We start from the raw sequence: 23,840 nt of genomic DNA, 5'->3' as shown, positions 1-23,840 counted from the left end.
TTGGTCCTGCATTTACAGCATGGGACTATTCAGGCAATAAAATGCTTTTTAGTGGCTTCAGGATATCAAAAAGGGTTTACTAAAGATTTAATAAAATGAAAATTCTTTCTGCATATATGGTTACAAATAAAAAGCAAACAAGTACATTTCTAGGTTGGTTTCTGGAAAGTTTACAATAGTTGAAAGAAATCACATCTCTCTCATATCCATATTATGTCCAGCATTGGAACTTTGAAATCATTCTGGCCATTGAGGGATGCAATTATTTTTATTTTATAATATCCACCAATTGGCAAAGCACAATCTAATGTTTCAGTAAACCACTTCATCAACTTGTTAAGAATGATTAAGTATAGATTTATTAACTTCCAACTCTGGGACTTCTGAAATGTTAATTGCAACTATAACTTCAGTTAAGCTACTTATTTATCAGGACTGATAGAAATGCTCTTTGAGAATGAAAGACAATACACCAAAAATCAATCACTGCCTGTCTGGTAGTACCAAATAGATGCCTTATATCTGTAATCTTGACTTTTGCATCAGTGCAAACTGAAAAAGGTGACCTTGCTATTAAACTTGTTTTTTGCATTGAATTTAAGTACCTTCAAAATTTTGACTGACAACAGCCAAAGAAGAAACCATACAATAACTTTATCATCTGATCTTGGAAAGAACAGTGTCTGTGGCTGCTGCTGGTAGATGACACCAGGCTAGATGGGTCTAAGACAGCTTATGCCAAGTATCTTATGTTTCCCAGTTTTACAGAATTGCATTAAAATATTAATGCTTGCCAGGAAGCAAGTGCATGTGGCTGTAGAGAATGATTTCTACTGGAAGGTTATACCTTGGGTGTTACACAGAGACAGGAATGATTTCCATATTTAGAAACTTTGAAAGAGAGATACTTATGGAAATGAACCTGGACAGCTCCTCTGGAGCCATTAATGTTCCAGTCATTTAAATATGTCATTTTTTTAAAGGACTATATTAATTACAAATGGAACACCATTGCTCTGATGGAACCATTCCAGCTTACTGGAAATTATATATTGAAAGGTATTCACAAAGCACCCCGTGTGCTCACAGCACTTGGTTCATTCAGCACTTCTATTACAAAAAATAACTTATAAAAAAAGCTGTGAAAATAGGAGTTTCCATATGTTGGTTGGTATAAATTGTTAGGAAAAAATAAAAATGTGGGTAACTGAATGCCAATTTTGTGATGTAAGCATAAGGCAGAGAAGAGCAGTGTGTAGTAGCTCTCTGGGTTGTATAATACAAATAATACTAAAAGGGTCTTAACATAGGCTAAAACTTCAGTAAGGCAGTCCTTTCCTAAAGTCTGTACAATCTAAGCATTTGACAAGAGACAGATGGATACAGAAGGGAGTCCAAAGCGACGCACAATACTGTTCAGGACAAGGAGCAGTGGTATCAGCACACAAGAAGTCGAACCATGAGCAATTTATTGTAGAAGTCACAGCATAGGCGAGTTTAAAAGAGGAGTTTAAAGATAAATGTAACAAGGAACCTTGGGCTCCTGTTACTTTAAGGGGAGAAATGGCAGCAGATGGAGCCCAGGCAGCTGAGAGGGGTCAGCCACAAGAGGGAAGGCAGGAAAGAAACATAGCTGCCTATTAGAGTGAAGGGGCACACCTGCAGCCTGCCAGGAGACCTCTGCCTGGGATGAGTTGGCTGCAAAGGAATAGGCAGCTAATGACAAATGGCTGTGACTGCCAACTACAGAGCTAGCCTGGCTAGACAAAAGGGGGAGGGCCAGGAAGACCTGGACAAGGGAGCCACTGTCTGGTAATGCCTGTGAGGCATTGGCACGGCTGTAGGAGAGGTCAGAGGCCGTGAATAGTCCTCAATGCTACAGGTGCCCTGGGGTGCAGGTGGGGCCCACCCAGCTGCAGGTAGGACCAAGACCAGTGGGGGTCTGCCAGGGACCTGCTAGCAGTCAGATGAACTGGGGCTTGGTGTAGGACCCTTAGATCAAACAAATACATCAAGGCATGGCAGGTGAGTAAAAACGGGAGGACATCCCAGAGTTGGAGCAGGGCAAAGCTTGCATGGTCATCAGGGGCATCACAGCCACTCCTGGAACTTGAACTCGGCTACAGAGAATAAATTGTGGGTTTGCTCACTTTTTAGCAAGCTTCTTCCAGCATGGGAGGAAACACTAAGATATTGCTCTGAAACTTAAACAAGTGAGCAAGGAGGCTGCTGTCATGGTCAACTTCAGAAGTCAACCTCATGATACTACACAAAAGATAACAGGTAAGGAGCCAAGAAAATGAAGACAGGTAGCTTGTCTTTGATGCTCTGGAGAAGGGGAGTTAGTAATGGGATGAAAAGAGAAGGGAGAGATGGTTGGAGCAGAAGTTTTTTTTTCAGGAGGGTGCTCTATGATAGAACTGAGACAAGACTCTTAACCATGGCCTCATCTGTGATGAACAGATGAGCTCAGTCTATGAGTTTTATTCAATTAGCTCTAGAAAGTGGATTTTATAGATGGGATTTTCAAAAACTCACCGACTTCAATGGATTTACATTTAGGCCAAGGCAGAGTGCTTTAGATCAGGGTACTCAACCCCTCACCCATGGGCTAGACCTGGCCCATCACCATGTAACCCAGCCCATAGGACCCCCACAGATCTTGTGGGAAGCCTCGTGGGCTGTGGTCCTATGTGCTAGATCCGGCACACAGGGCAGCCAACTACCTTTGTTTTGCAATTCTTTCCTCCTCAGAGGAACTGCTCCCACCAGCCAGCAAGCTCCTGAGCTGCAGTGCTTCCTATGACGGGGGGTAAATATAGAACTCTGCGAACACGACCTCATGGGCATGCAGACAAACCAGCTCAGTCAGTGTGACATGGTAAAAGGACCCAAGCCCGACATACATGGAAGGATTTTCCTCAGTCCAAATCAGAGTTGAGCTATCTGCTGGAAATCAGACAGGAAGGCTGCACTGCAAATACATTTTTTAAATATTAATTGACTTCACACTGTAAATTTTAAAGTATATGTTTAACCTGCAACCCTGCCAATTTGCTAATGGACACAATCACTTTAAAAAAATAATTCTATCTGAAGCCATAAAATGTTTGATTATTACATTAGCAAAATTACATTAGAAAAGTTAGATAGCAAGCATGCATATTTTCCCCAACAGAACTAAAATCAAAGATTATGTTTGTGCAGCCTTATGAGCTTCACAAATAAAGCCTGCAATTATTTTTCAACATAAATCATGATGTGCTTAAAAAAAACCAACCCAACACATTCTCAAAATAGCACATTGATGTATGAGGGGGGGAAAACTATCAAAGTTACATCTCAATTTAAATAAAAAAAAATACTAGTTACATTGATCTAAACTAATATTTAGACTTATTTTGCAATAGTTTGATTGTATTTTGTAATACATTATTTTACATTTTTAATATTTTTTTGCTCAAGCAGAAGTACCCAATCCTCTTTTAATGTTTTTTTTTTTTTTAAACTTCCTGAATCCTCTGCCCCTCTAGTGGTTGCCTTTTTGGCGAAAAATTTAGCAGAAGCAGCAGCAGAGACAGCTTTAACATGTGCATTAGCAATCTACCAACACAGGAACATAAGAATTTTCACTTGAAAACTGTGCACAGAAAAATGAGATTGTCAGAGAAAGATGCATGCAAAATAGCATTTATACATTATATCTGCCTTTTCCTGAACCCTCTGTCCCCTTCCAGTGGTTGCCTTTTTGGTGAAAAATTTAGCAGGTGGGAACAACTTATTTGTGCCAGGGCTGTACTGTACTATCCACCTTACACACCCTCAGGTACACACAGTCTGTGCAGAAAGATCACACCTGGCAGATGCTGGCATTTTCACCTCAAAAAGAAAAAAACAACAAGCGCCTTCATAAGAACATAGGACTAGAAGTCATCTTCCTAGTCAGCAACTGCAATCCCCTCCTATCACAGTTAGGTAGATCATGAAAACCCTTCTGTAAGCTGGCCAAGCTCCATTTTAAAAGCAGATAAGACGTTTGCCCTGACTATTCTCATTAGGAGGCTGTTAAAAACCTCCATGCTTTAAGGGTTAGACATTTCTTCATGGTTAATTTATATCCATTTGCTCCTGTGCCAACACTACTTTTTAGCTTAAGCAGTTTCTCCCCCCCCCCCACCTCTCCCAACATATTTACTTCATTCTATATCCACCCAACTTTTTAAAGAGAGCTTTCATGAACTATCAGTCTTCATTTTGCTAGGTTAAACAAGGAAAACTTTCCTAGTTCTCTCATAGGATTAGCTCTCCATTCCCCTAATCATCCTAGTCGTCCTTCTCTGCACTTGTGCAGCTTGCACAACAGGCAGCTCAGGTCTAGGCTAAACATTCAGCAGAACAGCACCCAATGATTATGTGCAAGAAACTTCACTAGATTTCAAATGCAAACTCAAGTTTTAATTTGCTTCAAACTATTATCAGAGAATCAATGAAGTTTAGCAACAGCACTGACTAATTTGTACAGGATCTAATAAAGATTAATAGGACTGTGCGTCATTTCCTATAGTGCAGTGAGAAATATACCAATTTATTCAATCAGAGAAAAAGAAAATGTTCCATAATTAATGAATTTACCCCTCAGCAACACTAGCCAAAATTTCCTGCACTAAACATAAGAGACGCAACCCTTCATACCTGCAAGTCTTCCCCTGACTGTGATTTGCAAGAAATTTGCCTTAGTCCCAAACAAAAGGCAGAATATGCCTGGTAAGTCCTGTCACAGCTACAAATATGAGCCTCACTTCAATTAGTCTGAAGCACCTAAACTAATCTCTTGTAATGAATATAAAGCATCTGAGAAAAATAGTTATATCAATGGTACAAAGCTAAAGGCTATGGCACATAGAACAGAGGATTTCTCCCTAAGAAACAGGTCTCAGCTGTGCTTGCTCCATGATGCAAGAAAGCCCTTTACTGACATCTCACACTACCATGCAGCATAATATTGTCAGAGTTCTCACTATAAGCAGCAAGTAAAATAGTGCACTTGAAGTTGCCTTGCTCTTCATACACTACCATTTTTTTCTGACACATTCTTCCCTCTCCTCTCTTACTTGCTTTAGTCAGTGGATTAAATCTGTAAGAATATTTGCATCAGAGACAAAAGATGAAAAGGAGGTGAAACAGCAGTAAGAATGAAAGGATATTCAACCTTCACCCTGTGGCATGTAGGATGACTTTTCAATTATGCTGAACCTAGTAAAAAGCAAGTCTGCAACCCATCTAGGCAATCTCCTCATACCTGAATCCTCAAGCTCAGTCTCAAGGATTTTGGAGGGGACACTACTGAATAGGATCGTAGGATTGTCAGCAACTGCTTCCTAATGTCTTTACTTACTAACAACCATAAAAAACCTCAACCACAGCTCAAGATGAAAACAGGTAAATCTCTCCATGCCTTTTGTACTTGCTAGGAGAATTCAAATCTCAGTATCAAAAGAACTCTTTTTAGCAGCAATTCCCTCTTTGGAAGAGACACTTCTTGATCACAGAAGCTTTATTAGTTTATTCTAGCTACTCAGAAAAAAGGACAAGTCATTTCAGTCCTCATAGGAAATAATCTGTCTCTCTTGGGCAGAACACAGCTTGCCTGAAGGTGTGATATAGCATTTGGAGATAAAGATGTACCTGAACTGAAATGATTTAGTTCCTTCCCCATAGGTCTTTGTTGATTCTGTTGGGATAACAAGCCTATACATCTACTAACTATTCCATTACTCATGCTCTCCATCTTGTTCAAGCCATTGGTTACATCCAGAAAACCTTTCCATAGGTACCCTAGCGCAGACATATTTTGTAATAGTTTCAATAAAGCAATAAAAGAACATAGGTCTATACAACGATTGCTACATTAAACACATTTATATGTCTGCTTCCAGTTCCAGCACTGGACAGCATGTATGTAATATTCATAGATTATCAAATTCATCTTACTAAAGGAGAAGCCATGAACTAGATTCAGCATGCTAAGTGGATATGTGTACTGCACAAACCCCCTACTTTAATCCATTTTTCAGAATTAACTACTGCTCCTCCGACTAAAAAAAATAAATTCATACTGCTTGCTTGGCATCACATAAAGACAGCAGTGTAAGTGCGCTCCTTCTACTGAGCTACAAAGCTGTGCTGACACGCATTCAACTCAATAGTCTTGGCACATGGATTGGAAATAAACAAAAAAGACGGTCAGGTTGACCAGCTGCACCACCACAAAAATGAAGGTAAAAAGCAATACAGAATGCAACAAGCACAGGGAAGCATGCCTGGGCTCCCATTTCTGGACATCGCTATTCTCCATACATCAAGAGCGGTACTATAATGCTACGGCAGTGAAGGAAGTGTTTAATCAATTTAGGCTTTTATACAAATGCTCATCATAATGGTATCTCAGTACATAATGCTAATACTGCTTTATAACCCAATTACTTTTAAATGGTCCTGTTCATTTTAGATACAAATCTATGCCACTGAAAATGGAATAACTAGCTATTTTAAAAAGGTGGTGGGAGGTTGCTATGAAAAGTCATCTCCCTAGAGAACAGCAAAGGAAAAATGTGGTAAAAAGCCCCAGTATTACAGAATACATAAAACTGACAAAATGTTAAGCTGTTTTCTATAATAGCCATATCATTTATTTTGATACCAGGAAACCATAGAACTTCAGGTAACTGCTGCCATTAAATACACCTACAAACCTGCCTCAGCCACAGATCAATAATGCTTTATTCACTTATAACAGTAACCCAATTGTACACCTACTGCATGCTTTCTGAGTCACCCATATTTAATTATGCTGCATTTTTCAAATAACTGTTTTTGCCGATAAAATACAGTAATTTCTCTACAGGAAATGTTGTAGACTTCTAACAATGGAAAGGTTTATTGAATCTTGGTTTTTAAAACCTGGCTAAATTTCAAACGAGAAGTTGAATTAAAATATCCCAAAGTATACATTTGAGGTATATTTTATATGGAAGTTTTCATCTAGGAGACTGGAAATCTTCTCATGTACGTCACACCCTGATTTATGAACTACAACTGCTTTTAGCATAGAAGGTGTCTTTTTAAACAGAACATGAAAACACCTATTAGCTTGGACATGGTCAGAAATCCTGACTGCTGAATGAACCAATTAATCCCAATGAATTTTATTTGGGATCATCTAAAACATAAGGACCACAATTTTATTGAGAAGTGACAAAATATTGTAATACTCATAAATGATCAAGATTTTTTTAATATCCTCTCCATGAGAAACAGAGTGTTAGTAGACCCCCTCCCCCAGATAAGTAACCCAACAAAAACCCCTAATGTATCTATAATCTCAAGACCACCTTTGGTCTATGCTTTCTAAGTTGCAGTGTAATTTTGTTTGGTGTTTATCAATACTACAGTGGACAAGCTCCTCCAAGTCCAGGCAGGGCAGATTTGAGTACTGACCAACGTAGACCCTACTTCATAAATCTGATCAGATAACAGGGCAAGGCAAGCAGTATGGTTACCTGCCATGTAACTTTTGTGCTACTCTGTAAACCAAAAAAGCTGCACACTGTCAGGTTTCCATCATCTCAGGACCTATGGCAAGTAATAAAAACAAGAAATGCATAAGAGGTTTTCTATAGTCTTGTCAGGACCATACATTCTAGGAAAGGGCAGGTAATTAATATATATACACACAAGCAAAAATGAATGTAAATATATACATTAGCAAATAGCCTACAAGGTAAACAGGAGAAATTTTAATAACTAATTACAAACGTTTAATTGCATGAATGGTAATGAAGCTTATCTGTAGAGAGAGAAAAGAATACCAATTGGTTTCGCTAGCCATTTGAGATAATGCCCAAGTAGAAGTATAGTCTAGAAGATGTCTTGAGAAGCAAGGACAATACAAAGATTAATTGGAGCTTAACTGAAATGAAAATGATTGCCATTTCTCAGAAGAATGAGGATGCTTACTGCTACAAGTGAGTGACCTGCCTCAGGCCTCTAGAAGTAAAGCTATTAAGATATTAAAGGTTATTTCAAGCTAGTTAAAACTAAAGACTGCAAGTAACCAGTTATGGATGAATTATGTCGCAGTGCATTCTGAACAGCTTTTTTTTAAAAAAAAATTATATACACACATGGCACATTTGCAAAATATTAAACCAAGTAAAAGGGGAGGGGGCGGGGGAAGAAACAGAGAAAAGATTTAAGCAACCAAAGTTACAGCTTAGAAGATTTTGGTACTTTTCTAACATACTAGATGTAAAGTATATTTGTTATCCGATCATTAAAAACAGAAAACCAATTTATAAAGACTGTCCTTAAGAGATCAGACTTTACATTATCCCGGGGACACAAGATTTTAGTGTCACTGTTGACAATGATTTTCCAGAAATGAGATGTGTCAGTGCCCTACAAACAGTTTCCACATTTAAAACAAATATCAGGGTTTGGGTTTTGTTTTCAAGATACAGATTTCCCAAAAAGGGAAAAAAGTGCATTCCAGCTGATGCTGTGAACTCCTGCAAGTGTCCGCAGGATGCCCAGCAGTGCACAATGCCTCCAAAGGGGAACAAAAACAGCCACTTTAGCAGGCAAGCAGGTTAATTTAGTTTTGCCTGTTAAGCAGAGTTAGCCTAGAAGGACAGCCACATGATACCACAGTTATAACACTACTTCCACTTCAGGAGAATGTATACTTCTGGCCTCCCCCCTCTGAAAAGCACATCTGGCTCCAACTACGAGGGTGGACTGTATACCAAGTTAGATTTATTTTTGTAATTACTCTCTTTTTCCCCCAGAGCCAGGAGTTTCAGACTTCTGGAAACATTCTACCTCTGCTGCCACATAAGAGTTTCCAGAACTTCTGTATTCCCCTGAATACTTTTACCATTAATAGTGACACCAATTCCCACCTGAATTACAGATCACTCTTGAAAGATGAATTAATTAAATTGATTCAAAGTGTCATTATTATGCTTATATTTAAGATTATGAAAAGCTCTTTCCTTAGAAGAGTTCTGCAGCCAGGCTGATGAGTTTTACAGCAAAATCAATTTAACCGAATGTCAAGAGAACATTAACATGGAAATGGTAAGTTGAAAAATGGAGCACTTGAGGCAATTCTCAGGAAGGGCATTTGCAGGCTAATATACAGCTGCCCAGCCAACTCCCGAAGAAATGATTACAGAAAGGAATATCAACTTGGACTATGTGCTGGACTGCAAAGGATTCCAATATTATCCTATTAGTGAAAAGGAGAGAAGGGTTTTTACCTAACATTTTAACCTGTTGTGGTATTTTTCCTTAACAGTATCAAAGAGCAAGTTACTCTAATCATATTAGTTTTTTAAAAAACAGAGACATGTATGACAGCAAAAACAAAAACCCTATGTGAAACCTAACTTCTCTTGGTCTTCTTCAAGTCTTGAATGGTTGGGTAGAACCCTTTGTGCGCACACTGCTTAGATCTGGAATATCAGATTAATTCTGGAAGCAGAGGGAGTACTCAAGACATTTTCAAATGAGTAAAAGCTAAGCTTTCTATTCGAGCAGACAGAGATGCCACATAGCCTGTTCTGGAGCTCCCTCTTCTGGTTAGAGGCTGGCTAGCACAGCTGCAGCAACTAGGATAGGATGCCCCTGTCCACAAAAGCTATTTTGCATTTCCTCTACAAAAGAGGAATTCCTGCAAGCAGGATGGATATGAGAGCAAGGCTATTCACTGCCAGTTTACGAGAACACAATTTTTTAAGGAGACCTAGCGAAGGCAGAGTGGATAAGTGAATATTTGGGAACTAAGGTTTGAAACAAAACTTTTGCTCTCAACATTTTACAAAATGCTGGTAGACCTGTTTCCTTTGGGTTCAAGGAAGTGAATGGACAATTAGTCATAGAGATCTGGAGATCTACCAGAGAAGAAGGAGTATGATCATAGGCTTTTATTTATTTATTTAAATGATTTTTTATTTCTGCTCTTTAAATGATGAGAAGTCACATTATTCAGTCTCCCAATGGGGAAAAAAGCCAGCATGCTTTATATTTGTGACCAGCTGGCAATCTCACTTATGTTATAGCCTCAGATGTCCCAGGCCCCACCTATTTTGTGTGATCTTTTAAAACTGCAGTAACTTAATTCGCGCACAGTCTTCCATTGCTTTTCTTGTCAGACTTCTATTCTCTTTCTTCAGAGCCAGGGGGAACACTGAAATGCAAGTCAGATTTGATTACTCCTTTCCCTGTCTTGCCATGAGCTGGCTTGGAAGCCCCAGTTACCCATCATGGCTAATTGCTGGTATTTGCTACAGTTTGAAATTTCAAAAGATCCCAGTCTACTGAGCTCACCGCCAAGCTGCAAGAAAATGACCATGTTCTCCCTCTTCTGTTTGAAAAAAAATGACCGTCTTCTATAAGAAAAGTTGGTACATTTAGAGAACTTCCCTTGGAAGGAATCCAGACTCCTGGAAAGTCTTATCAGTTGGCTTCCTTAACAACTGATTTTCATGATATTCATAGCAAGTTGTTCTACACTCTCAAACACATGGCTGCTATACCCAGTGCTGTAGGGTATGGAGTCAGTCCTGCTGATTCAACATCTTAAGGAAAGAAAGAAAGCTCTCACCTCAGCCTTTGCAGTGATTGTTTCCATAGCAACTCAGTGACCCAAGATTTGAACTCAGGTCACCAAGTCAGATCTTGGAAATGCTGCCAGGAGGTGGTGCAAGGGTAGGGGGAACAAAAATCAAACCAAACTACTTTTCTGTATTCTAGTCTTCACCATGAATGACAGTAACTCGCACCATGTGTTGAAGTGTTAATGGGAAGACAGCCACGGACTCTGTAGAGGTTCTCTCCCTAGCAGAGAAATGAATTTTCAGTTTTTCCAATATTGTCAAGACACCAATTTGCAGAAATGAGTTTTCCATGGAGCTTTCCCAGAAAGATCAGGAAATGGTGGGAGTTGGCAGGGGGAGGAATGGAGAGAAGGTGAAGAAGAAGAGAGTTTTTTGCACTTACTTCATATAATTTTCTATAGATGCACAGTCATTCCCTTGTCCCCCACATCAACCAAAGTGACTCGGTTTCAAGTCAATCTACAATGACAGCAAGTAGTACACTGCTGCCCACAGAGTTAAACTATGCATATGACTTTAAATTCCAAACTCTGCAATGACAGCCTTTTTTACGGAAGGCTGTGAGCTTTAGGACATAAGGGATTTGTTGGGTTCTTTTTATAGGGCAAATAGCATGAAGCAGCAGTGAGAAAGAGCTAAGCACCTATGCAAGTAGCAATCTCCATGTGCACTACTGAACATCAGGTGTACATGACATTTTATATACATGCCCCTCAATCTAAGGCAGCAGCTCTAGAACAGACTCCTTTTTGGTTGCTTAATGACAGATAGGTCATCTTAAAAGGCACCACAGGGTTTAGAACCATTCCTACCAAGGTGCTCTGCCTCCTCCAGCACCAGAAAAAATGTTAGTTTGTAGGGGTCTACATAAAATGCACACAATCTATCCTGTGCATCTTACACATGCTCTCTCTTACTGGGTACCAATGCTTCACTCCAATCATAGGCATTACCCACACTCTTTACTTTGGAAACATGTTAACATTATGCCCAAGTTTGTGACTAGAACTTTACATTCAGTATAAAGGGATGCTTTAAGCATTGACACATTTATTTAAAACTTGTTTAAGGGTTCAGCCTCCATTTTGCATGCCTATTGTAAGCTCATTCAGATTTCTTTCATGCAATTATATTACAGGTAAAACTTCCCAGTTTGAAGTTGTTTTCAGAACCCACAGTGTTCACTTTGCCTTCAAGACTGCTCTTCTCCTGTTTATTATGAATGACACTTGATGAAGACAAAAAAGATACAGCTGCTGCAGAGCCAAACCAAATCTGCAACCTCTCTCAATGAGGCATTTTAGATGGGGGAAAAAAAAAAAAATCACAGAGCTCTGCTACTGCAAAGCAAAGACCATACCAGGAAGGAGAACTGCCCACAGATCTTCTGAGGCACAACTAATGAAAGCAAATCAATAGCCTGGTAAAGCAGAAGCTGCTAAAAGCCAAAGCTCTCAAACAGCAGGTACTCCACAAACAAAGCAAAATAAAGACAGGTTGGTTGAGTAACCTCTCAGCATGAATCAGACTTGCACTTTGGTTAAAATGAAGTATTATAGATTGAACAGCAGCAGTCAATATTTATCAAGCCAGTTGGAACAGCCATGTCAGAATGGGAGGAATGATGTACTGTAGTTCTGGGCTACATTTGTGCCTGCTGTGGTTAAGCAGTCACATTGTATCACCATCATTGCCCCAGATAGCTAAGATTTTACAAATGCTTATGAGTCCATCACATAATGCTTGTAAGTTAGCTATAAGCTCCAGTACCAGCTCACCACATAAACTAAGCACTAATTAAAAACTTTTCTACTAACAGATCCCTATTAGGATGATGTGCAATAGACAGGAAAGAGGTCAATTAACCACAATCTGACCAGGAAACTGAAAGACAAGTACTGCTGCAACTAAGTAGGTAATCAAACCACTGGGTCACTATTAATTTCAAAGTAAACAGTTTCCCACATTAGTAATGTTAACACACACACCCCACCAAATATTAATAATGCTGTACACATTTTTATAAGGGAGGACTAATAAATCAGGGAATATTAGAGTGCTAGAAAAGGTGACTATTACAAATAAATCTGACCCCTACTTACCCCTGGGGCCACCTAGAAACTGATCCTCTGGTAGCAAATGTCACCTGTCTTTAGGCAGCTGCTTAGCACAAATACAGCAACTGTCTTTCATGTCTAGCTGTAGCTCACCTCTCAACCTACAAACCAAATGAGACTCTGATACCTTGATTCCCCATTACATTTGCTATGGTCAGCAGGTATCACAGAGAGGAGTTTCTCAATAATGGAGTAGACTTTCGCAGATCAGGATGAAACCAGTTCCAAGTCTGACAAAAGCTGCAAAACCTGAACAGAATTTCCTCAAAACAGAACAGCTGCTTACAGGCGCTGAAACCACCCACCTGCAAATGTGTTTTTTGCAGAATGCACTTTACCTAGCTCTGCATTGTTTGTATAGATCAGGTGCTTCAGCAGGGCTTTCTGGTGCTTTTCTCTAAAGCCGAGTCAATCAGCTATTATATAAAGTAGAGCTGCATCGATACATTAGTCTGATACCGGTTCGGCACCAATAAAAAGAAAATTGACTATATCGGAAATTGGCCTGATGCAGCTGATAGTTTGGCAAATAAATGCCCATGCATGCGTGCAGCCAGCCACAGCACAGCACGCAGGCAGCAAGAAGCACAACCTGGCAGCTTGGAGAGTTGCATCCTGCTGGTAAGTCTGGTGTGGTGGAAGGGGAGGGGTGAGGGAAGGGTTGTGGGGGGGCAGATCAACGCTGTCCATGGTGAGGGAGGGAGTGGGGCTGAGGTAGGTACTGCCCAGCCAGGGCAAGACAGGAAGGGGTGGGGGCGGCTTCTGCCACTGTTCCTACCACTTGTTCAGGAGGGCATGAGGGGGAAAGGGAGGGAGGGGAAGGGGGCTGTGCGAGGCAAGGCAGGCTGCAGCTGTGGGCTGGCTGCCACGCTGCACTCAGGGCAGGTGGTGGTGGTGCTAGGTGGGGGGCTAGGGTGAAGTTTGGGGGGGCTGCAGCCCCCCCATAGCCTCCTTTCCAGCATCACCACCACCTGCCCCGAATGCTGCCCAGCCCCTGGCCCTAGCTGCAGCCCACCCTGCCCCACCCTGCAGAGGTGGGAGCCACCTCCCCTCCTGGTGCCCCCCGGATGAGCCACGGCTCTGTCCCATGCCCACCCTAGCAGCACCTACCCCAGCCTTATTCCCTCCCTCACCATGGGGGAATTGATCTACCCCCCATACCCCCTCCCTCCCCTTTCACCACACCAGACTTACCAGCTGGACTCAATTGCATCAGAAATCAGATCAGTATCAGTCGATGTGCCTCCTTAAAAATCAGCTAGTGGTATCACTCCCAAAATGCCTATCAGTTCACCCCTTATATAAAGTACCAACAAACCCCCACTAAAGTGCATGATCTACATAGGTGTTAGGTGAGCTGGCTCCAACTAACGTGATGCCTCTTCTGGGTATGTGATGGATTTGGTGCAGAAGTACACCGAGTTTAAAAGTGCCACTTTTTTTCCCCCCAATGTCTGTAAGCACTGCATGTGTTAAAGCAGCAAGTCATCATTAGCTGCCACACAGAGCCAAAAAAGGCAAAGGGAGAACTGCCTCTTCCTGCATCCCACTCAAATTCAGCCTGTCCTCTCTATCCCCCCTCTTCAGATCCACAGCCACAACCTCCTCTCCAGCCTTGACAAATACAAGCTTGCCTTAGTAACAGTCACTAAAAAAGATGCAAAGGGGTTTTCTAGCTCTAGGCTTCTACCAGATTGTTTGTACCCCTGTTTGCACATCTCTACTGGCTCTACCAACTGAAACAAAGTAGTCATTACATTTAAAATCCAACACCCCAATGACCTACTTACTACAGCCCTCCCATCACACACGTACACCCTCCCCCCACCCCCCATCAAGATGCAAAATCCCACCCTCTCCTCTGTCACCAATATCAACGTGTTAATTAAAAAGCACTCTTGTGTTTTCTCCAATGTCATCCCTAGTCTTTTCCTGTCTGAAAAGCTACCACATCACCCTTTTCAAAACACTACCTTAATAACAAGCTACCTTCTACTATGATGCCTACAAAAATGAATACAATGGCTAGGCACCTGGTATAGAAACCAACTTTGTTTTCAGTCCTATCTTGTTCTCGCTGTCTGTTGTATTTACTTGCTTTTTCCTTTTATGTCAACTCTTAAGGGCAAGGCTCATCTTTTCCTTATGCTAGTATGACTGGGCTCCAGTCACAACCGTGGCCCAAAGGTACTGCCACAATACAAGGAACCAAAAACAGTCCCACTTCTTAGAAGTAAATTATCGTTTTAATTAAATGCTTATAACCACTGAGTGGAACCAACGTATGTGCCTCTGATCCAGCCCAGCAGCAGGAACATGAAATCTCCTTCATTTGAACCAATAAGTATAGAAATACCATAACAGAAGAAACTAGCAACTGGATTTGATATTAGTTGAGGATTAATTAACAGCTTATAATAATTTGAAAAAAATGTCAAGGGAAATTACATCTAGGCTAACTGTACATGCAATGAAAAGTATAAAAATACATATATTACCATAAACTACCATCCTCAAAAAATCAAACACTTTGCTGAACCTATTAATTATGCATCTTGAGCTAACATTTATTCCAAATCTTACCTTCCTCCTTACCTTTATTCCAAATCTTACCTTCCCCTCCTGCCTCCTGCTGAAAACCTTTTAGCATAATACTTTTTGATCATGTGTTCATAAATTTCCTCCCTAGCTCTGCATCTCCTGCAGGGGCCTGTGTGTGAAATGAGTGACAATAAAAAGAGTTCTTACTTTTCATGGTCCCTTCCTCTTCCTCCTCTTCTGTATTTATTACCATCGTGCCCAGCTGGGACTCCAGGGTGCCATCATGTTCTATCATGGTATTGGCTCCATCACTCATGGTGCTGGCAGCTCTTATTGTACCAGTCTCATCTCCACTTGCCCGCACCATTGTACCTGAATCAGTTTCATCTTCTTCCTATGGCAGGATATATGAAATGCAGTTTTCAGGGCAATCTTATACAAAGGCTTACTACATTCAAAGAGAATTGGAACTAACTTCTAAAAGCTCTTCAATAAGAGAGAGGATCTTACAAAATTACTATAAAAACAGTAAAAAGTAAAGAATTACTTGGTGCCTTTCCTTCCCCCCTCATCCACAAATGGGCAAGGAAAAACAATCTTCTCTGTTCCTGTTCCTCCAGCATTACCTAGTGTTAGAAATAACTGGATGACAAGTCTTGGAGAGTAAAGTTTTCTATCGAACCATAAATAAGCAGCGATAACAGCAATAAGAAGTACAAGCTCCCCAGCTAGAACCTAATTTGGTGGCCCATCACTAAAAGCAGTTAGATTAAAAGAGCTATTCAGTCTTTAAATATTTCTATTAAAGACCGTCAGGTATGATACAAAGCCCCATCTCCAGCAAGCATTGATTAAATTGCAGCGGTTTGTTTACAGTATAAACAAACTAAAGAAGAAAGGGATAATCCTGGTTTTCAGAAGCTGATTCTTAAAAAAAAGCAAAAAACTCACAGAAAAATATAATTAAATGTTCAAGTACTGAATTTGCAAGGTTTTTTAAAAAAGGAACTAGGCTTAATATTCATTTTTCAGAAGCAAATTGTTTTTCTGGCCTTTTATATTTTTGGGAGAAGTCTGCAAAGCCTGCCTGTTCCTGCCATAAGAGAGTAGAATTTAAACCCTTGAGTCTTGCCAACAGTAATGCAAACTTTTAGAATCAAAATGAACATTAATATGGGAAAATAAATTTCCCCAAAAGTGCACAAGGAAAGCTAAATATCTGAGCCAGAATGTAGGCAAGACAGCCCTTTGAAAATATTTAATAAAATCCTGCCCATATAAACACTGACCGTAGAACGGTTAAGAATTTCAAAGTTATGACAATTTCTTGGAAATACTTCTTCAATCCCTGAATAAGAAATCATTTACTGCTTCTAAGCACAGTAAATGCTAGCTGAAAATCTGGTAAAATTAGTTACCAGGCAAATCACCTTAATATTGAACATTAAAAAAGATGACCACCTGTTACCAATGGATAAATCCAGTTCCTCTGTCTTCACATGACTATGATTTGAGTTACTATCATGAGGCTAATGTGCATACATCTCCCCAAGTTATATCATCACGTCTCAACATCTCATAGCTGTTACAACGAGGAAGTAGACACTGCCCTGCCCTGCCCTGATCCACATGTCAGTGGCCTCTGTCTTACTAATGGTGTCCACAGATCGCATTCTTACCTGACAAAGAGGAGAAAAAAAGGAAAACTGCAAAAATTAGAGGGGGAGGGAAATTAAATTTTATTGCTGGTGAAGAGTGAATTCCCCGCTCCCTATGCATCTGTGGCTCCATGTCAAGCATCAGCCAAGTGGCCTGCCCACACAGATCCCAACCCCAGCTTCAGGTGCTGGACAGACAGGACAGGGTGCCCAGGCAGTGGGGTCAGGTCTGGCAGAAGCAGTAGCTGGAAGGAGCTGCCACTGGGGTCACTGGGAAATGAAGCCCTAGCCCCGCTGCACACCCAGGGGTGATGGGACTTGCCACACATGCCATGGACTGGACTGCTCCCCACGTCTGGGCCAGGTGGGGCAGAAGAAACTGTTGCAGACGAGACAAAATCCCTCAGCAGGCTGAACCTAGCCTGCAGGCTGTATTCTGCCCACCCCTGTTCTATTTTGCCATGTTTCCTTGTGAATCCCCTACCTGTAGCACAGTGAAACACCACAGGAAAAGAAGAAAGTGTCATGGAAAACCTTACTAACTCTCCACCCTCCAGCAAATCTAACATGGAGGAGCGAGAGAAGTTGCACTGGCATCAAAGAGCACCATGACATCAGTGCACTGTTCACTTAGGTGCAGAGCAACAGACCCTGGTGCTTCAGCTAATATAATTTCATAGATTTCATAGACATTAGGGCTGGAAGGGACCTTGGAAGATCATCGAGTCCAGCCCCCCACCCGAAGGGCAGGAAGGCAGCTGGTATCATATGAGCCCAGCAAGATAAGCATCCAATTTACTCTTGAAGGTGTTCAAAGTAGGTGCTTGAACCACCTCCGACAGCTGGCTGTTCCAGACCCTGGGGGCTCAGACAGTAAAGAAATTCTCCCTTATGTCCAGCCTGAAACAGTCTTGCAGTAGTTTATAACCATTCAACCTCATCATCCCTTGTGGCGCTTTGCTGAACAAATGTTCCCCCAGGTATTGGTGGTCACCCCTTATGGGATAAACTTATAGGTGGCCATCAGATCACTCCTGAGCCTGCGCTTTTGCAGGCTAAGAGCCCCATGGTGCTCAGCCTGTCATCGTAAGGTCTGTTTTCCTGACCTCTGACCATGTACGTGGCTCTCCTCTGCTCTCTCAAGCTTCTCTGCATCCTTTTTGAATTGTGGAGCCCAAAACTGGATGCAGTACTCCAGCTGTGGCCTCACCAAGGCCGACGTCCCAGGATTTGCTTGAGAAGCATCTATGGATGCAACCCAGTGTTTTGGTCCTTTAAGGAGCCACAGCATTGCACTGCAGGCTCATGTTCATCTTGTGGTCAATGATGACCCCCAAGACCCTTTCTTCCATAGCGCTAGCCAGTGTAGCACTACCAAGCCTATAAGCATGCTGCAGGTTTCTCCTCCCAAGGTAGAGAACCTTGCATTTTTCGGTGTTAAACACCATCAGGTTCTCATCCGCCCATTTGCTGAGCCTGTCCAGGTCAGCCTGGATTGGCCTCCTGTCTTCTGGTGTGGATGCTCTGCCCCAAAGTTTGGTGTCATCGGCGAACTTGGCCAGTCCGCTTCTGACTCCGATGTCCACATCATTAATAAAGATGTTGAACAATATGGGTCCAAGGACAGAGCCTTGGGGGACCCCATTGGTCACAGGGCACCATGATGACTGATTTCCAATTACCACCCTCTGGGTCCAACCACAGAGCCAATTTCCCAACCAGCAGAGCATGGTAGACCCAAGGCCACAATTGGCCAGTTTCGCCAAGAGGTGATCATGGGATACCAGATCGAAGGCTTTTCTGAAGTCAAGATATATGACATTAATATCTTCTCCCTTGTCCAGGTGATAGGTCACCTGGTCATAAAAGGAAATGAGATTGGTCAAGCAAGACCTACTCACAACAAACCCATGCTGGCTATCCCTCAGGATGTTGGTGTTGGCCAGTCCATTAAGGATGGCCTCTCTAAACTTTTCTAAGACCTTCCCCAGGATAGAGGTCAGGCTGATGGGTCTATAGTTTGCAGGATGCACTTTCCTCCCTTTCTTGAAGATAGGCAACACATTGGCCTTCTTCCAGTCCTCAGGCACTACACCAGAGCGCCAGGAGTTCTCAAAGATCCTTGCTAGGGGCTGGGCTATGATGCTCGCCAGCTCCTTGAGTACCCTGGGGTGTAGATTGTCAGGGCCAGCTGACTTGAAGGTATCCAACCTGGCGACATAATGAGTAAAATTACTTCTCAATCACCATTTAGCCACAACTGAAGAATAAGGTGGGAAGTGGCATCCAGGAGCAAGATGGGCAGATGGGGCCAGGGAGACTCTGGGATCTTGGACCGGTGACAGCATGGGGCCTAGACCCAGGGTACAGCCATGATCCACTGCCCACATGCTCCTGTGACAGGCACGGGTCCTGTGGGCAGTAGTGTGGAGGAAGCAGATTGCAGCGCTGGCCCAGATCTGGCCCCGCGCTGTCATCACCCCAAGATCCTGGACCTGGCCCTGGACATAGCTCTCTGCCAGCAGCATCATCCTGCCTGCATGGGTCCTGGCCATCCTCCACTGAGACCCCAGAATCATGGGGTGGTGACAGCGTGGGGCCAGGACAGAGCCTCAGTACTGCAGGCAGGGACATTCAGGGAGCAGATTGCAACTCTGTCCCAGCCCCCCACTATTACTGCCACACAGGGCTGAGCCAGGGCATGTGGCCAGGTGGACAATACGGGGCCAGGGGTGGGCAGGGAGCTACATCCAGAGTGGGGTCTGGGACATTGGGGTGGTGACAGCATGGAGCTGGGGCTCAGTAGAGAGCTGCAATTTGCTCCCCACACACCCCTGCCCGTGGAACCTGTTGCAAGGGTATGCGGGCAGTGGAGTGCAGCTCTGCCCCTGGTCCAAGCCCCAAACTGTCACCACCACAAAATCCCAGGGTCTCCCTGGCCCCACTTGCCCATCTCACTCACAGATGCTGCTCTTTGCCCACTTGCAGCTGCATCTCAGGCACCCGGCCAAGGACTCTGCTCATGCAGGTTCCGACGCCGGCAGTGGGTGCAGGGCAGATGGGCCAGGGCCAACAGCTGTGGCAGCCAGGAGCTGCTGCTGCTGAGCTGCTGGGATATGGAGTCCAGCTGCTGTGCTGTATGCCCACCTGGGGAACCTGCGCCTGTTGCAGGGGCATGTGGGTAGTGGATCACAGCTCTGCTCCAGGCCCCCACCCCATACTGTCACTGCCCCGGGACCCTGCCCTGTGATCACCTCTTCACCCACCTATCCTGCTCCCCACTGGCCCGCAGCCCCATCACACATATTGAGTTTTGATGAGCTGCTGTGCAGGGAGGTGGGGTTCTGATCCATGACAGTTAAGCAAAACTCCCTGTATGGCCTGAGGACACAAATAATTCTCCCTCCCTGCTACAGATCAATATTTGGGAACAAAACATGCTATTGGCTCTGAAAAGGACTTTTTGAAGCAAAAGCCGTTCAGTGCCCATCTGATTCAGTCAGGTTTGAACAGTCAGAGTGTGCTCAAAGATAGCTCAGCATACTTTCTGTACCACACATGCTCCAACTGCAAACAAAGAACAAATGCATAGCACTACACTGCATACTCCAAGAAGCCTAAGCATACATCCCCTCCCCTGACATCTGTGTTTATTTCTATTGTACAGCATGAAGTTTCTATATCAGAATTTCTAAAGAGTTGAAATAGGAAGACAGCTTATTTTATACAGCCACCACTGCTTTATGCTAAGAATGTAGTCCAAGAAGACTGGAGTCTACAGTCTGAAGTTCTTACTAGGAAGGAAAAGGTTGATCGTGCTGGGAAACATTTATTTGCAAAATAAATTAAGTTATTAATCTCCTGAGAGGGTCACCAAGAAGCATGCACCTGCTCCAACTCTGCACACAGCCAACTCAGAAATAAGGTAACAGATCCACCTTCAGGGCAACCCCTACTACTCTAAAGCTCTCTCCGGCATGCTTGAAAGTGACCCCCAAAGGGTGCGCTTCACTGCTTCAATATCAGGGTTTGGTACATGCACAGAAAGTAAGAAACAGGCTTCATCGAGCAGCATAGAAATAGCCTTTTGAATCTTTTGCATATGCATCTATATCTTTAAAGTAGTTTACTTGACTGATAATTTTCTAGTGGTAGCTGGTGTTATGACAATATGTTGGGCTGATTCTTACAAAAGCTCATTATCCTACCAGAATATACAGGAAGTAGGAGCAGGATTGTAGAGAGGGTTTAAGACTGAACTGAGCCATTTTAAGGTAAAAATCCCACAACACCCACACCTGGTGACAACAACCAAGCTAATCATTATGTTGTATTAAGTTTAAGTTAAAAACACCAGAACCTAGAGAGAGAGAGAGATTTGACACAACACAGTGTATAGACAGAGTTAGACCAGTTGGGTACAGATGTTATGGGAAAGTAGGGGGACTTTCCCCATTGTTTAAGTGATTGCATTTGTTAAACACTCACCGAATTCTCTTCATCATCTTGATCCAGTTCCCGCTGTTGTGCTTCTTGGCGTTTCAACTTAACATCCATCGCTTCATTTATTAAATCCCGCAAAATTGACACCCCTTTGGCACTTTTAACAAATGGATGCTAAAAAAAAGGGATGTACATGATATGTTTTAAGCAGTAAATTTGAACCGTGATAACAGCAGTAAAAAACCCCAAACACTATTGTTAACCAGAGCTATCCCCATTCCTGCTGCACACATGTTAATGCTTGTGCAAACAGCTCTGCAAAAGCACAAGTTTAATGCATCTTTTTAGCAATGGAGAAAGAGAATCCCTGACTAACTTCTGCTACAAAAAGACAAATTCTGCAGTACCCTGCATTCAGACTCTTCTCCTGAACTGCTTTGAACATAACTCACTTCTACACATGACCCCTCTGGCTATCTAAAATCGTAACCTGGGACTACAGCATGGCTACACTTCCCAACAGGTTGCAAAACTGCCTAAATTGCTGCCTTCTTTTCACATTCTAAGGGCCAGCCAATAAACCATAATGAAGTCTTCTCAGAAAGGTTACATCAATGGAGACATTAGTGTCATGAAAAGACAGGGGTACTGTTTTGTTTGTAGTGGGAGAGGCTGTAGCCCAAGATGGTACACTGAAAAAAATATCCTCTTGATCCAAACATATATCCCTTTTCTCTTTGATAATATCTAACGAGTGCTTTAAAGATTAGCCAGCTTTGCTTTCATCTCTAAGCAGGAGCCTCTGACACATGAAAAACAAAGGTAAACTGGAATAGCCAGAAAATGGAGAGGAGCTGTTTGTGACAAGGTAGCAGCAGAGAAATGGCTCTGTTTTAAAGCATAAGGTCAGTTAAAGGTGCACTATATAATGTCATGCAGTTAAGCAACAGGATCTCTCCTTGGAAATCTTGCGAATCAGACAAAAAGCCTGAAGGCACAAAGATGCAATATTTAAATTTTATACGTATACATAAAGGAACAGGAAGCAGAAGTAGATCCAGTTTGTAGGGAAGACTTCGAAGGTTGAAACTGAGTGTGAGGTTTTTAGTCACGACATTACAACAAACAGAAAACAAAAAGGGAAATTATTATTGCAAAATGCACCCAATCACTATGCCTACACTACAAGTCATTCAACTCTCTAGGTTTCATGCCCCTGTAGGCTCATCCCAGGCACCCAAGACCAGACCTGAAGAAGCTGCGTGGCAGTGGCTCTTTGCTCAGGACTCTTCACAAGACACTGTTTTACAAAGTCGGTGAAATTGTCTGACCAGTGTTCTGGCTTCCGGAATGTTGGAGGAGGATTTGTAGGAATCATGAAAATTGCCTGATAACAATAAAAACTGCTTAATTTCTAGACAGTCAAGATCACACACAGAACAACCATGCACATTGCCTGAAGTAAACACATTTACAAAAGTGTTCATGTCCCAACTCTGAGATAACTATAGCAGTTCAAAGTTGCCTGTCACTTCAATTGTTTATGCCAACTATATATATTCCCCTACGGAACAGATCAAAGTAATGAGAAATTCATTCACTAGAGCCGTTTTCAGTGGAAGTTTTTACCTATGGCAGAGATACTACTTGAAAAATAGGACTGCATGTTGACAATTGGGGCATGGGGGTTGATCCAAAGAACACATGTATGTTCTAAGCAAACTATATAATTCTACATTTATCTGACGATTTTCCTGCTCATGAGAAATATTCCCTCATTTTACTTGATGTTAACTTCCTCCTATGTTAAAAGATAGTTGGCATCTTGTTCGAGTGCTATTCAACTAATTGTGAATTGAAACCTATGCATTTCCTGCAATATTTGAGTCCTTGGTCCTCACCCTCATTGGATGAATATCTGCATATGGTGGCTTTCCTTCAGCCATTTCTATTGCCGTGATCCCCAGCGACCAGATGTCTGCTACACAGTTATACCCAATTTCCTGGATCACTTCAGGAGCCATCCAAAATGGAGTTCCTATAACTGTGTTCCGTTTTGCCATGGTATCCTAAAATAAAAACAGGGGAAAGAAAATTCCATGCAATGTTAAAGCTTTTTGTTCTTTTTCTAAGTACCACACTTCCTTAATGATCATACACCAAAGTAAGACTCAGAAAGACTAGAATATGGGATATTGCACCTCTGAACTGTAATGCACCAGCAGAATATGTAATGGACCCAGAAGAATGGGGCAGGTGCTACTGCGAATAAATTTAGGTACAGTAGTTCTGGAGACAGAAAAAAAAAATAGGGTACCAGACCTGTGCCTGCTTTAGAGCCCATTACTAGATCAAGGGCAATACATGTAGCTCTTCCATGAAGAGACAATTGAACGCAATTT

General features: G+C 42.3%; 1 protein-coding gene and 1 long non-coding RNA gene across 3 annotated transcripts in view; one reads left to right on the top strand and one right to left on the bottom strand.

Moving 5' to 3' along the window:
• The window catches only part of STK4 (serine/threonine kinase 4), a 72,747-nt gene that overhangs the window by 37,871 nt on the left and 11,036 nt on the right, over window positions 1–23,840 (bottom strand). For both annotated transcript variants that reach the window (XM_019539633.1, XM_019539632.1), the window contains exons 6-9: window positions 23,340–23,507; window positions 22,688–22,825; window positions 21,484–21,612; window positions 15,545–15,731 (exon numbers count right to left, since the gene is read on the bottom strand). In XM_019539633.1, coding sequence (XP_019395178.1) covers window positions 15,545–15,731; window positions 21,484–21,612; window positions 22,688–22,825; window positions 23,340–23,507 — 622 coding nt within the window. The remainder of the gene's footprint in view (window positions 1–15,544; window positions 15,732–21,483; window positions 21,613–22,687; window positions 22,826–23,339; window positions 23,508–23,840) is intronic.
• LOC109313175 lies at window positions 8,498–11,987 on the top strand. The gene is made up of 2 exons (XR_002101978.1): window positions 8,498–8,807; window positions 11,818–11,987. It is a non-coding gene; the product is annotated as an uncharacterized LOC109313175 (long non-coding RNA).

Source organism: Crocodylus porosus, unplaced genomic scaffold (genome assembly GCF_001723895.1).
Source record: "Crocodylus porosus isolate Cpor-Errol unplaced genomic scaffold, CroPor_comp1, whole genome shotgun sequence".
In the NCBI taxonomy this organism is placed as follows: Eukaryota; Metazoa; Chordata; order Crocodylia; family Crocodylidae; genus Crocodylus; species Crocodylus porosus.
This window is presented reverse-complemented; position numbering and strand designations above follow the sequence as displayed.